The 12,567-nt window shown below is 42.6% G+C and overlaps 1 protein-coding gene across 1 annotated transcript in view; it reads left to right on the plus strand.

The window, feature by feature from the left end:
- Nucleotides 1-12,567, plus strand: part of LOC143960094 (uncharacterized) — a 143,566-nt gene that overhangs the window by 90,812 nt on the left and 40,187 nt on the right. Inside the window, exon 10 of the mRNA XM_077468373.1 lies at nt 5,755-5,815. Within this exon, the coding sequence (XP_077324499.1) occupies nt 5,755-5,815 (61 nt within the window). The remainder of the gene's footprint in view (nt 1-5,754; nt 5,816-12,567) is intronic.

Genomic DNA, 12,567 nt, shown 5'->3' on the forward strand with positions numbered 1-12,567 from the left:
TATATATATATATATATATATATATACAATATAATATCTTTGGAAAAAGAATGTGTTCCTTGTGACTAAAACATATATGGCATCTCAACAGATTATCTTCTCTAATAAAACAATAGAATTTCTCATTCAGAGCTATTCATATTTTTACAAGATTCATAAATGTGGGTTTATGAGAGCTATCATGGTAAACCTGCTGGTTAGATCATGTGTCATCCTCTGAAGTCAGTGACACACTTCCATTTATCTTACCAGAGACACAGAATCATGCTGATCATCAATGAGCTCAAGCTTTCAAGGCTTAGCCATCTAGGTTCCCTGCTATATGCAAATATTTAAATTACTACCCTTTCTAGCTTTGGAAACACTGAATTCATCACTTTTACCAGACTCTGCAGCTCCGATGTAGTTAAACACATAATTCTAGACACTCAATAACAATCTTAGCTCTTTATAACAGTGCACCAGTATATTAAACGTGCCAGAGGATTCATTAGCTCTAGTGTTGCCAAGAACGCCATCTGCTAATTTATTCCCAGTCGAGTGGTTTAGAAGGGATCACAGGCTTCTGATGCTGCAATTGTTATTCATGAGGAATACTACACACAGACCAGAATAAAAACAAATGCTTTAACATTCTAATGCAAAATTGTGTGGTTAACAGAATGCCATTAATTAGGTAACTGCAATAAAATTCAACAGAGTTTTGGAACAGTAGTCATTTTTATTAAAGGTGGGAATCATTTTATAATAGTAATTCTATTCTCATTACAGTGTATTCTAATAATAGTCCATTCTATATTATTGTAGCTTGAATATCCACGTATTCTAAAGAAATGTTAGGTAATACTCCTATAATGTTTGTAAAAATCTGTACATGTTAATACATTATTGACATATGGAAATATAATTAAAGCTCCCCTTGGAGAGATGTACTTTACCAATGGGGTAATGGATTTAGTAAAGGAGTATAGGTTGCTCACTTAGAAAAGTAAATGTTAACTTTGCAGTGTGAATTTTGGTAAATAAGGTGAACCTGTGCTTTCTTTAAATAACCAATCATGGGAAAAGGAAAGAAAAAAGACTAGATTTTATTTCTTATCTATTCGTGGACTTGATAACAATTATGTAACTTAAGATTTGATGTAGATGGAAAGCTGCAGTTCCCAGAAGGCTGACGACTGTTGTGACAATCTTCAAATGTAAGGGGAGAAACATTCTCTAGAGTGGATCCCCAGAACATTTTTAAGACTATAGATAAGCTGTTTTCATGACACACTCCATGGCACGTGTGGGTTAACCCCGCCTCCACTCCTCCCCTATAGGACCCCACTCCCATAAATCTTTGCTCTGAGCCGGAGGCAGCATTCCTTTTTTTCCCTCCTCTTAAGGATCAGAATGGTTGAAATCTTGGATAGTGTCCACGATTGAGGCCAGGTTGTTCAGCAAGCTGTGCTCCAGAAGACGTGTGGAGCCTCCAGCAGTCCCCAGCTATTAGCGGTTTGGAGAAGGGCGATGGATACTGTGCAATGTGGAGTCTACAGCAGTCCCCAGCTATTACCAGGGTGGAGAATGGCAATGGATGCGGTGCCATGTGGAGTCTTCAGCAGTCCACAGATATTAGCGGGGTGGAGAAGAGCCAATAAGAGCTTAAGCCTGGCCAATGGCAGGAAAAGCATCAGTACGACCTAAGAGCCTAGCTATTAGCAGGTGGGCATAAAAGCCCTGGAACTGTTGTCTGGGTGTCCAGGTGTGGTCGTGGGGGATGCCGTGTGCGGTGATGTATACTTTTATATTACAAATTCCATGGCAGCAGTTTTTGTATGTTTGTCTGTTTTTTTTCCCTGGCTCTAGTGTTTTCCAGCTTATGCTCTCTCCCTCGGCCTAGTCTCCCTGGGTTACTCCTGCCCAGCATGCAAGCTATGGGCAGCAGTGGTGTCATTACAGTGGAGAAATTCAATCAGTAGTCAGTACTGCTGATGTTGGGGTTTCTCTGTGGGCAGCTTGCAGCAGTTTTTTTAAATTTTGTGTGCAATCATCACAGGTATATGCTCTGCATTAACATCCTTGTGTGTTGCCTGGGTGTGATTCTCCTATGATTCTATCACCTGATCAGGTTTTCTGTCTGTGCAATTTCACACTGTGGATGTATCACTCCCCCACCCCTTGTGACCAGCCTTTGTGTAGCAGGTATGTGAGTGTGTTTAACTCGTTCCTTTCCTTGCTAAACTGGGCAATCTTTTTTTCATTTTTTTTAACCCTTTCCTTTCTACTCTATTTTGTTTTTCATGAGTCCTTCTAGGTCGGATTGACAATATAAGGCATGAGATGATAAAGACCTCACTAGGTCACAACTTCTTCCAGACGTATTTGTCATAGGTCACCATCAAGCTCCAGCCTCCATAGCAGAAGTTCTGAATCCTCCTTTACGCACTGCACCCAGCTCTATGTCAGCCGCCCCAAGGAGGGAGCCTGCTGAGGATGTGGGTCTCAGGTTCCAGTTGGCAAGTCTCTGTGTGAGCTATGCTAAGCCCAGGCGGTTGGAAAAGGGGGTTCTGATTTCCAGCACATGGAATCTCTGGTGAGGCGCATGGTGCAAGAATCCTGTAAAGAGTGGGGTACAAGCCACACGCAAAGTCCAACAGTCATTACTGCATGTTCTCCTACTAGAACAACCAGGAAGAAATGGAACTGTCCCAACCAAGTCATCCATCTATGAAGACCTCAGACAGTGAGGCAGGGGGAGATGAGTTACTTTGCCCTTGTAACGCCTATGGTCAAGCCAATGATAGGTGCATTTACATGAATAGACCCTGTAGAGTATCCTGCAAAGCAAGAGGAAGTTCTGTAAGCACCTCTAGAGAGCGTGTTCTAATTTCCCATTCTTAATGGCACTAAGGGGACATCATTTTGGATGAGTGGAGCAAGGTTGCAAGATATACCTCCGTTCTGAGCAAGATGGCCAAGCTCTATCCATTCAGGGATTAGAATGTAATGTATCTAAAGGCTGCCTCTCTAGCAAGCATGTCCCTCTTGCTTGGAAGATGCAGTGAATAGCCTGAAAGTCAGCCTGGGCTCTTGTGACCATTTTTTAAATTATGAAAATGTGAATGGAGAATGTGGACGCAGTGTTCAAGAGCATTTTCAGAAAACTCTGTCACTTAGGAGCCAGTGCTCGTGTTGGTTTCCAGGGTGAGGCTCCAATTGACATCATCCGCATAGTGGTGCAGGTTATGCTCTCGTCAGTTATGGCAAAGTGGGTGCTTTGGCTGGGGCCTGGGCTGGCTGATCCCGCCTCTAACAGGCGTAGTGTAAAATCCCTTTGAGGGAGATTCAACTTTTGGCAAGCTAGATAGCACCATAACCCAGGCCACACTTGGCAAGTCGGGGTCCTGCATCAGGAATGGTGCCTGCTAGGCCGGAAGACGACTGTCAGGGCTGGCTCAGCCCTTCCTTCTCTGAGCTGGCTGATCAACTGTTTCATAATTGCCAGCTCTCATCTCCACAGTTAGAGGGAGAGATTGTGCCTTTATTGTGGCCAGGCAGGTCACTTTTTGAAGTTTTGTCCTACCCGTCCAGGGAACGCCCGAACCTTGAGGTCCTGTCATGGTGTTGTTTCATCCCCAGTTATCCAGAAGGATAAGCCCCTGGTTTCGGTCACCCTTGGGCTGAGTCGTCCATCCAGATACAGGCTCTAATCGACTCGGGGGCTGCAGGTCTGTTCATTGATGCTGCCTTTGTTTCGCAAGCACTTGATTCCGCTGCAGCTACGTGACACTCCACTTGCCATTGAGGCTCTTGATGGGAGACCTCTACAGCCTGCCCATGTGACTCATGAGACGGTTCTGTTGTTCCAAGTTATTTCCTCACCTAGGTTTCCACTGGTTATTAGTTATCCTTGGTTACAGAAACACAACCCCTCTTCTCTCTCCTCCCTGCTGGAGGAGTGCCGCAATTTTAGCGATGTCTTTGACAAAGGTCAAGCCGGTAGTTTGCCTCCACACCGGCCTTATGATTGTGCAATTGACCTTTACCTGGTGCCATACCAGCTCGTGGTCAGGTTTACCCTTTGTCGGTCTTGGAGGATAATGCCATGGAGGAGTATGTTTTCTCGAGGTTTCATCTGCAAATCCTCATCTCCTGCTGGTGCTGGTTTCTTCTTTGTGAAGAAGAGCGGTGAACTGAGACCTTGTATTGATTATAGGGGTCTCAATCGTTTCACGATTAAGAATGCCTACCCGATTCCGTTGATTACAGAGTTATTCGACCGCCTCAAGGGAGCAATGGTTTTCACAAAGCTTGATTTGAGAGGGACATACAATCTCGTGTGGATTAAGGAGGGTGACGAGTGGAAACCTGCATTTAATACCAGAACAAGCCATTGCGAGTGCCTCGTAATGCCTTTTGGCCTTTGTAATGCCCCGGCAGTTTTCCACTATTGGAACTTCAAAGTGGTCTTTTCAGGACATGCATGATCCATCAGAAGTCCTCCTCATCTTGGATTCGTTTCCAAGGATTTTGTCTAACTCTGAGGTAAAAGAAGCAAATACTAGTGTTTTACGAATAGTCACTGGTGTCGCAAAGTGCTGCTGTGCCAGTCTCTGAATGCAAGAGGTTTCAGGGCATGTACTTGCCCCTCTATGTGGTAATGAAGAGGAACAGCTTGCGGAGGCTGGTTTTAGACCTTGCACACCTGAGACAATTTAAAGAAAAAGGAGAAGTTCAAGGTGGAGACATTGTCCCTGGTTCATAGGGGGTCCAGCCAGGTGACTGGCTTGTTTCTAATAGACCTAAAGATGCTTCATTTCATGTGCTTATTGCCACAATAGTCCTAGATGAGGCATGTTTCCCTTTGTCCTTTCCGGCAAGGAGGTACGTCAAGGGTTAAGCTTGAAGTACCTCCTTGCCGGAAAGGACAAAGGGAAAGGAGGTACTTCAAGGGTTAAGCTGTCCTGCAACAGCCTTGGCCGTAGGGGGGCTGGAAGATATGGCTTCTTTTTGACTGACATTGGTACATTCAGTGAGGTATCCTTGAGAGAAGGAAGAGATGACAACATGTATGATTTGCTGTCTAGCTATAAAATAATACTTCACAAGAAAAAAATATTAATTCTTTAGGATATATTGTCATTTGATATAATTAACATAATTACGATAGTCATATGTCCTGTACACAATAGGATTTTCTGACAACAAAACCGTGGATTTTTTTCCGAAGGATGTTGTCTCAAACTTGTCTTGCATACACACGGTCACACAAATGTTGTTGGAAATGCTGAATGTCAAGAATGCGGCAATGTACAACACGTACGACGAGCCGAGAAAAATTAAGTTCAATAGCCAGTGCTTGCTCTTCTGCTTGATTCCGAGCATGTGTGGACTTTTGTGCGTTGGAATTGTGTACACACGCTTGGAATTTCCAACAACAAATTTGAGAACCTGCTCTTAAACATTTGTTGGTGGAAATTCCAACAACAAATGTTCTATGGACAATACACACGGTCGGCCTTTCCGACAACAAGCTCACATCCAACATTCCTTGTCAGAAAATCCTATCGTGTGTACAGGGCATAACTCTTATGACTTAATGAATCAATGCTTAAGTCTATTGGAGCCTCATGCAACAGTAATGCATTGTAACTTCTAATGAAGGTAACATGTTTCTAATCTAAGTTTAGAGCCTGGAACAAAGACAGAGGAAATCCTTCCTATTTATTTTGCCAGTAAAACAACAGTATTTTCCTTTTATGTTTTTAGATCCATTAGAGCGCTTCTGCACATATGTCAAAAAAGAGACAATATTAAATATATTACAAAGGTAAGCATTAAAAATGTAATTATTGTACACAGTTCTAACAATACATGAAAAACATACTGCAACATTGTACTGGGATTCCAAGGGCTACCAATAGTAGTACCAATTTCCATTATAGCATAAAGGGAAAATCAGGGTAAATTTTATTTTCACCTATACCAATCTTTACCTTTTATTTAATGTGTTTTGTATTTTGTATTAATGCTTTGCAGACAGAAATCTAAATGCATGATGCATAACTGGAAGATGAATTTCACTTCACCTCCTCCCTAGAGTATTGGAACATCTTCTCCAAATATTTGGAGGTTATTCTATGGGGTCCAATGAGTCTTTTGCATGCCAAAGGCTGAAGGATGAGTGAGGTTCCCTGGAAATGGTGGAAAAGCCCTTAAAATCAACCCATATTCCCTACTCCTCTTTTTTGCCATAATAGTTTTATTGAATGTTTGCTTGAACAGGCAATTGCAAAATATAGAGGGAACAAGCAAAATAACAATGAGAACCAGATAAGGAAGCATTATTTGTAGGTATAAGGGCATAATTGTAAGCTCTAATGAGCAGGGCCCTCTCATTCCTCCTGTATTGAATTGTATTGTGACTGTATTGTTTGCCCTAACTTTGAAAAGCTCTGTGCTAACTGTTAGGGCTATATAAATCCTGTATAATAATAATTCGAATAGTCCCCCCCCCCCCCCCTTATGGCAAGGGATTCATGGCAGCTATACTACTTCCTCCAAATATTGTCCGACACTTTGTTTGGTTCATAAGTAGGTAGGAATAAAGAAGTATGTCAGCTCCAATTCTTTAATTGAGCAGTAATTGAATAGTATGTTTTCAGGAGGAAGGGTTCTAAACTCAACTCATAGGTTTCAGAACAGAGCTGATGAGGGAACTCATTGGGGGGGATGGGGGGGAGAGGGGGAAGAATGAGTAGGAGATACTGAAGAAAAAGTGGCAAGCAATTTTTCTTAGGATTCCTGTCCCCCATGGACCACCTAAGTCCCTCAGGTTTCACTTAGCAGCATAAGGTGCGGTTTAAAATGTATACATTTCAGCTTTGGATTTTAGTTACTGTGTTCATGACATTACATTTAGGAACTCTGGAGTGTTTTTTTATTGCAGCATGCTCATTTAGTCCATTTATCCTGTGCCAAGTTCTTTCATCTCTGCAGCTCTTTTCAGCCTCACAAAACAGTCTTTTACATTTTTAGGTATTTGAGTTGTTCTCTAATATGTGTAAATGTATATTCTAGCCTCATTGGCCTTATGCATGGCCAGGAACTTCACATAGTGTATCCTAGGTAATGATGTGTGGTGAAAAAGGTATTGAGAGGGAGAGAACTCTAGAGCCTTAATAATTCATTGTACATTTAGTAAGTATGCTTGGAGTAGGAGCAATTCCACCATTGATTAGGAAGTATTCCCTCATCCATTGGTCACTGCAAACAACGCATCAAATCCATTGGGCAAATTTTGTGTAGGAAGGAGGGTGCTCTTTACCATCTTGTATGGAGTTTGTAGCCATTTTTTGCACATAAACATTTATGTACTGTGGTGTTTATGGATTCCCAATCGTCATTAGTAAGGTTGACTCAATTGGTATATCCTCCATGTGTGCAATGCCCCAAGGGAGGTGGGGTCCACTGTGCCCTTACACATTGCACATCAAATGTGGGGAAATGGTGTTCCATTTCCCCTTCTATGTCTCCATTGCAGCTGCACTTGTCACAGGCAACTGCAGCAGAAACACGGTTTATGCTAGGGAGGTGACGGGGGCTAAAGGCTGGCTCAAGGAGTGGGAGGGCTATGTTGGCTGTGATTGGATTACCTCTGTTTTCCTTGACTCTTCACAATACTCAGATAGTGCATCTCTGGCTCTTTTTTCTCCCTTCTTCTGTTCCCTGGTCCAGTAGATAGGGCTATGATTGACTGTCATTTAGCCCCACCTACTGGATCACAGAATAGGAGAAAGGGGAGAAGAGCCGGAGATGCACTACTTGGTGTAGGGGTTAAATTCTTACCGTCGGCCTCCTTCTCATAAGGTGACTGGACTCAGGGCCCTGAAACTCCTGCTTATTGAGACACACACTGAATTGTGAAGAGCAGAGACTTGTTTATTGGGTGTGCCTCATCATGTTAATTATACAAAAAACATCTCTGCCCACCAATCAGATACAAATATAATGCATATGCATATTATGATAAGTGTATGTCAGATGACTTATTTCCTTTACTGCAAGGAGAAAACCTCCTTTATTCCTTGAACCAATCATAACAAGATGCATATTATCACATATCAATTATTCATGATTTATAGAATAGTCTTAAACAAAGTATTTCCATTAGACAGCTTCCTCTGGTTGTCTCACTGCTAGGCTAGTCAGTCACTTACTGCTAACCCCTGAACAGTGTCTAATGTTTGGCCTTGGCTCCTCCAATGTACTGCCACAGATAATGTCCTGTATATTCCCTGTTCAACACTGCCTCATTCTTTACTATGTGAGTCAGCTTACACTCTCTGTCCACACCTCTTTAAGCCACGCCCAATATTTAGCCCTATAAGACACGCGTCCGTTTCTGTGGCATGCTGTATGCATTGCATTTTCTCATCAGCAGTCCAGGGTGCCCAACTCATAGTCTTGCACCAGGCCCACTGCTTTCAGAAAATGCCCCTGGTCGACTCCAAGGTCATTCTCCTAGGTCTTGCATGCCGCACGTGTGGGAAATGTGGGAAAATCTGAAGTAAGGCAAGTTTATACTGTGGAGATAAGGTGCTATTGTGGAGTGTCCAAGGCCTAATAAAATGCCTAATCTGGAGGTAAAGCCCAGTGGGGGTGGTTCAGCTTGGGACTGGTCAGCTATGTCCAGGCGGTTTTGAAAGGTCTTTCTTAAAGACATGCCCACAACCTTTGTGAGTTGAGTTCAATGTGTTTTGAGAAAGGAGGGAGACTTATCCAGGGGAAAATCTGGGTTCTACCTGCTCAAGGTCAGAGTCCTGATACTCTGGTACCTCAATAGTACTCTGTCTTTCAGGGATGCATGTGGATTCCAATCTTCCGCCCATGTAAGGTGACACCCCCGTTAGTATCATCTGATGTCTGAAAGACGTGCCCATGAACTTTGTGGGGTTTGTTCAATGTGTTTTATGAAAGAAGGGGCTCAAAGAAAAACATGAACACTGCACTGGGTAACACAGTGACAGGGAGTGAAGGAGTTAACTGGGGGGGCAATCGGGGGGGTGAAATGTGTGCCTACATGTACTGTGTCAGTATAGTGTTGGTGCCACTCACATTTGGATGTCCTCTCTCCTCTCTCTGGAACGGAAAAGAATTCCAGAGAGGGAGATGACATCACTTCCACTGCCTGTGTTTACACTTACAGGCAGAGGAAGCATTTCATTCGTCAGAACCGATCAGCAGGTCCAGGCCAGAAATCATTGGCCTGGGCCTGGAGACTGATCTGTTCTGAAATGAATCAGATCGCCACCGTCACCGTAAGCCAACGTTGTTTTGCCCATCCGTGCCATTATGCCACAGAAAAACTGCAGCGGCTGGTGAGGAACTGGTTAAGAGTAAGAAACATATACCAGGGATTGCAGGAAATAAAATGGACTTCAATAAAAATCAATATGAAGAGCAGGTCTTTAAAAAAAAGAGAAGTTTTCCCCAGAAATCTTTAAATACATTAAAAGCAGAAAAACGTCTAATTGTGTGTGTCCTCTTAATATTGAAGAATAACCAATTAAAATGTCTTCTTCAGCTCTGTGCATATACTCTACAGTAAAGCAAATGGTGGTGTTAAATTAGAATATAAGGGTGGCATTGATATAATTTCAAATGCAGCACCGTGGCTTAAAGTTAAAATGCTTTAGAAAAATTTGCCATAAAGTGTACTGTATTTATTGGCGTATAACACTCACCTTTTCACAATGAAAATCGGATGCAAATAGCATATACATGTTATACGCCAATACTTCAATTTTAGCTGCCAGGGAGAGGGTTGGGACAAGCGCCATCAGATTACATACAGTGAGAATCTCCTGTTTACTTGGCGACCTCTGTAATAGGAAGTCCCGTATCCTGGGCCGCCATTGGCCACTGTTCTGTCTATAATAGGAGATTCTCACTGTATGTAATCTGTCAGTACTCGTCCCACGCCCTCCCTGTCCCCTCTAGGCTGCAGATGGGCATTGATCAGGCTGCACTGATGGCAATGGTGAGGCTGCTGCATTGAAGGCAATGGTGAGGGTCCTGCATTGAAGGCAATGGTGAGGCTGCTGTATTGGTGGTAAAGATGAGGCTGCTGTATTGATGGTAAAGATGAGGCTACTGTATTGATGGCAAAGGTGAGGTTGCTGCATTGATGGCAATGGTGAGGCTGCTGCAATGATGGCAATGGTGAGGTTGCAGATGGGCCCTAACCTTTATTTTGCTTCAAAAGTTCCTTATTTAAAGTTTTTTTCCTGAAACCTCCCTCTTAAAATGAATGTGCGTATTATACGCCTGTGCCTGTTATACACTGATAAATACGGGCAAATAAAGTGACTAGTCTCAATGTCCTACATCCCTAGGCTTAGAAAAACAAAGCTAAACTATTTAATATTTATTGTCTATTTAATTACTGGCTTGTTAACAATGGACTGTTAAGAGAAGTTTTTTTTTTGAATCTTACTTGCCTAGGTGGATGCAGCATCTGACCCCACCCCCCCCCCCCCGACCCCCCAGCCGGCTCTAAGACGGCTGACTGCTCCGTTCTCAGTGCATGGTGAGCAGAGAGCTGGTTACTGTCCATACAGTCTCCTTTAGACTCCAAGCACACTGGACTTAAAAGTGCTTCTACCAACTCACTGCTACAATCGGTGAGTTGGACAGAGGATCTGCTGGCCCCAGATGTTGATCATAGAGATTTCCGGCAGACCAGATGATTGCCGGAGTATCTATGATCGTCGGAGGCCGGGTGCGATGTTATGACGTCACGCCCGGCCTCTGCATTAAAAAAAAAACAGCGCCGCTTCGGCTGGGAAGCGGTGATTGGTTTATTATTTTTTTCATTTCAGGCTTCCCAGCCTAGTGGTGAGATGTGGGGTCTTATTGACCCTATATCTCACTATAAAGAGGACCTGTCATGTCATATTCTTATTACAAGGGATGTTTACAATAATAATAAAAGTTAAAACATTTTATTTTTTCAAAAAAAGTGTCAAAATAAAAAAAGAAAAGTATAATTAACAATAAAAATAATTTAAAAAAATGTTTTTAAGCGCCCCTGCCCCCATGTGCTCGCACGCAGAAGCGAATGCACATGTAAGTCCCGCCCACATATGAAAACGGTGTTCAAACCACACATGTGAGGTATCGACGCAAATGTTGGCGTGAGAGCAATAATTTTGTCCCTAGACCTCCTCTGTAACTCAAAACTGAAAAATTGGGCTAACTTTACTGTTTTTTTTTTTTGTGTTCAAAAAATTTGCTGTGTAAATACGGTGCGTGATAAAAAGTTGCAACAACCGCCATTGTATTCTCTAGGGTCCTTGCTGAAAAAACATATATAATGTTTGGGGGTTCAATGTAATTTTCTAGGAAAAAAGATGATTTTTATGTCAGAATTGGCCTGGGTGGCAAGTGGTTAAACTTATACGTTCTTTGGCATGTGGAGGGTACAAAACAGGAAATGACAACTTATAGAAAGAGGGGGAATTTATCTCTTCTCAGACTTTCAATATTTCAGTTTATACATCACTTTTTTCAGCAGTTTTAAAAGCAGATTATCTTTAACCACTTACGAATCACCCACCATAGTTATACGTCACTACTGTGAAGAGGGATATCGTTCGTAGGGTAGCAGCTAGCTGCCATAACCCCGGTATCCTCTTCTTCAGTGGGCGGTCCGCTTTTAGCTAAAAATGGTCTCTGCAGCGGATTCGCCTCAAGATCTTTTATTGGCGGTGGGAGGGGGCCCCCCTTCAACCACACTCCGGTGTCCTCCGCCGCTTACCGGAGCCATCTGTAGCGGCGGGGCGATCGGGTTCTTCTCCCTGTTAGATATGGAGACAAGTGAGGGGAAGATGGCCCCCACCCGTCTCCATACCATTGCAGGGCGGAAGCGACGCCAAAATGTCACTTCTGCCCATAGCTCTTAAAGGGACTTTTTTTATTTTGAAATGACATTTCATTATTTTATTTTTTTTATTGCCGAGCTTGCGTGTAGAAGCGAACGCATAGGTGAGTAGTGCCGGCATATGGAAACGGTGTTCAAACCACACATGTGAGGTATCGCCATGATTTTTAGAGCGAGGGCAATAATTCTAGCCCTAGACCTTTTCTGTAACAATCTGTAGTATTTTTTAAACTTCGCCTATGGATATTTAAGGGTAAAAGTTTGTCACCATTCCACGCGCGGTCGCCATTCTGAAGTGTGACATGTTGGGTATCAATTTACTCACATAACATTATCTTTCAAAATAAAAAAAATTGGGCTAACTTTGCTGTTGTCTTATTTTTTTAATTAAAAGAGTGTATTTTTTCCAAAAAAAGTCCGCTCGTAAAACCACTGCGCAAATACGGTGTGACAGAAAGTATTGCAACAACCGCCATTTTATTCTCGAGGGTGTTAGTAAAAAAATATATAATGTTTGGGGGTTCTGAGTAATTTTCAAGCAAAAAAAAATGTTTTGTAAACACCAAATCTCAGAAAGAGGCTTGGTCCTTAAGTGGTTAAACAATATATCACATATTTAAGAACCATTTAGGCTATCA

Source organism: Lithobates pipiens, unplaced genomic scaffold, assembly GCF_037356315.1.
Source record: "Lithobates pipiens isolate NorthernLeopardFrog02 unplaced genomic scaffold, aLitPip1_a1.2 Scaffold_8, whole genome shotgun sequence".
NCBI lineage: Eukaryota > Metazoa > Chordata > Amphibia > Anura > Ranidae > Lithobates > Lithobates pipiens.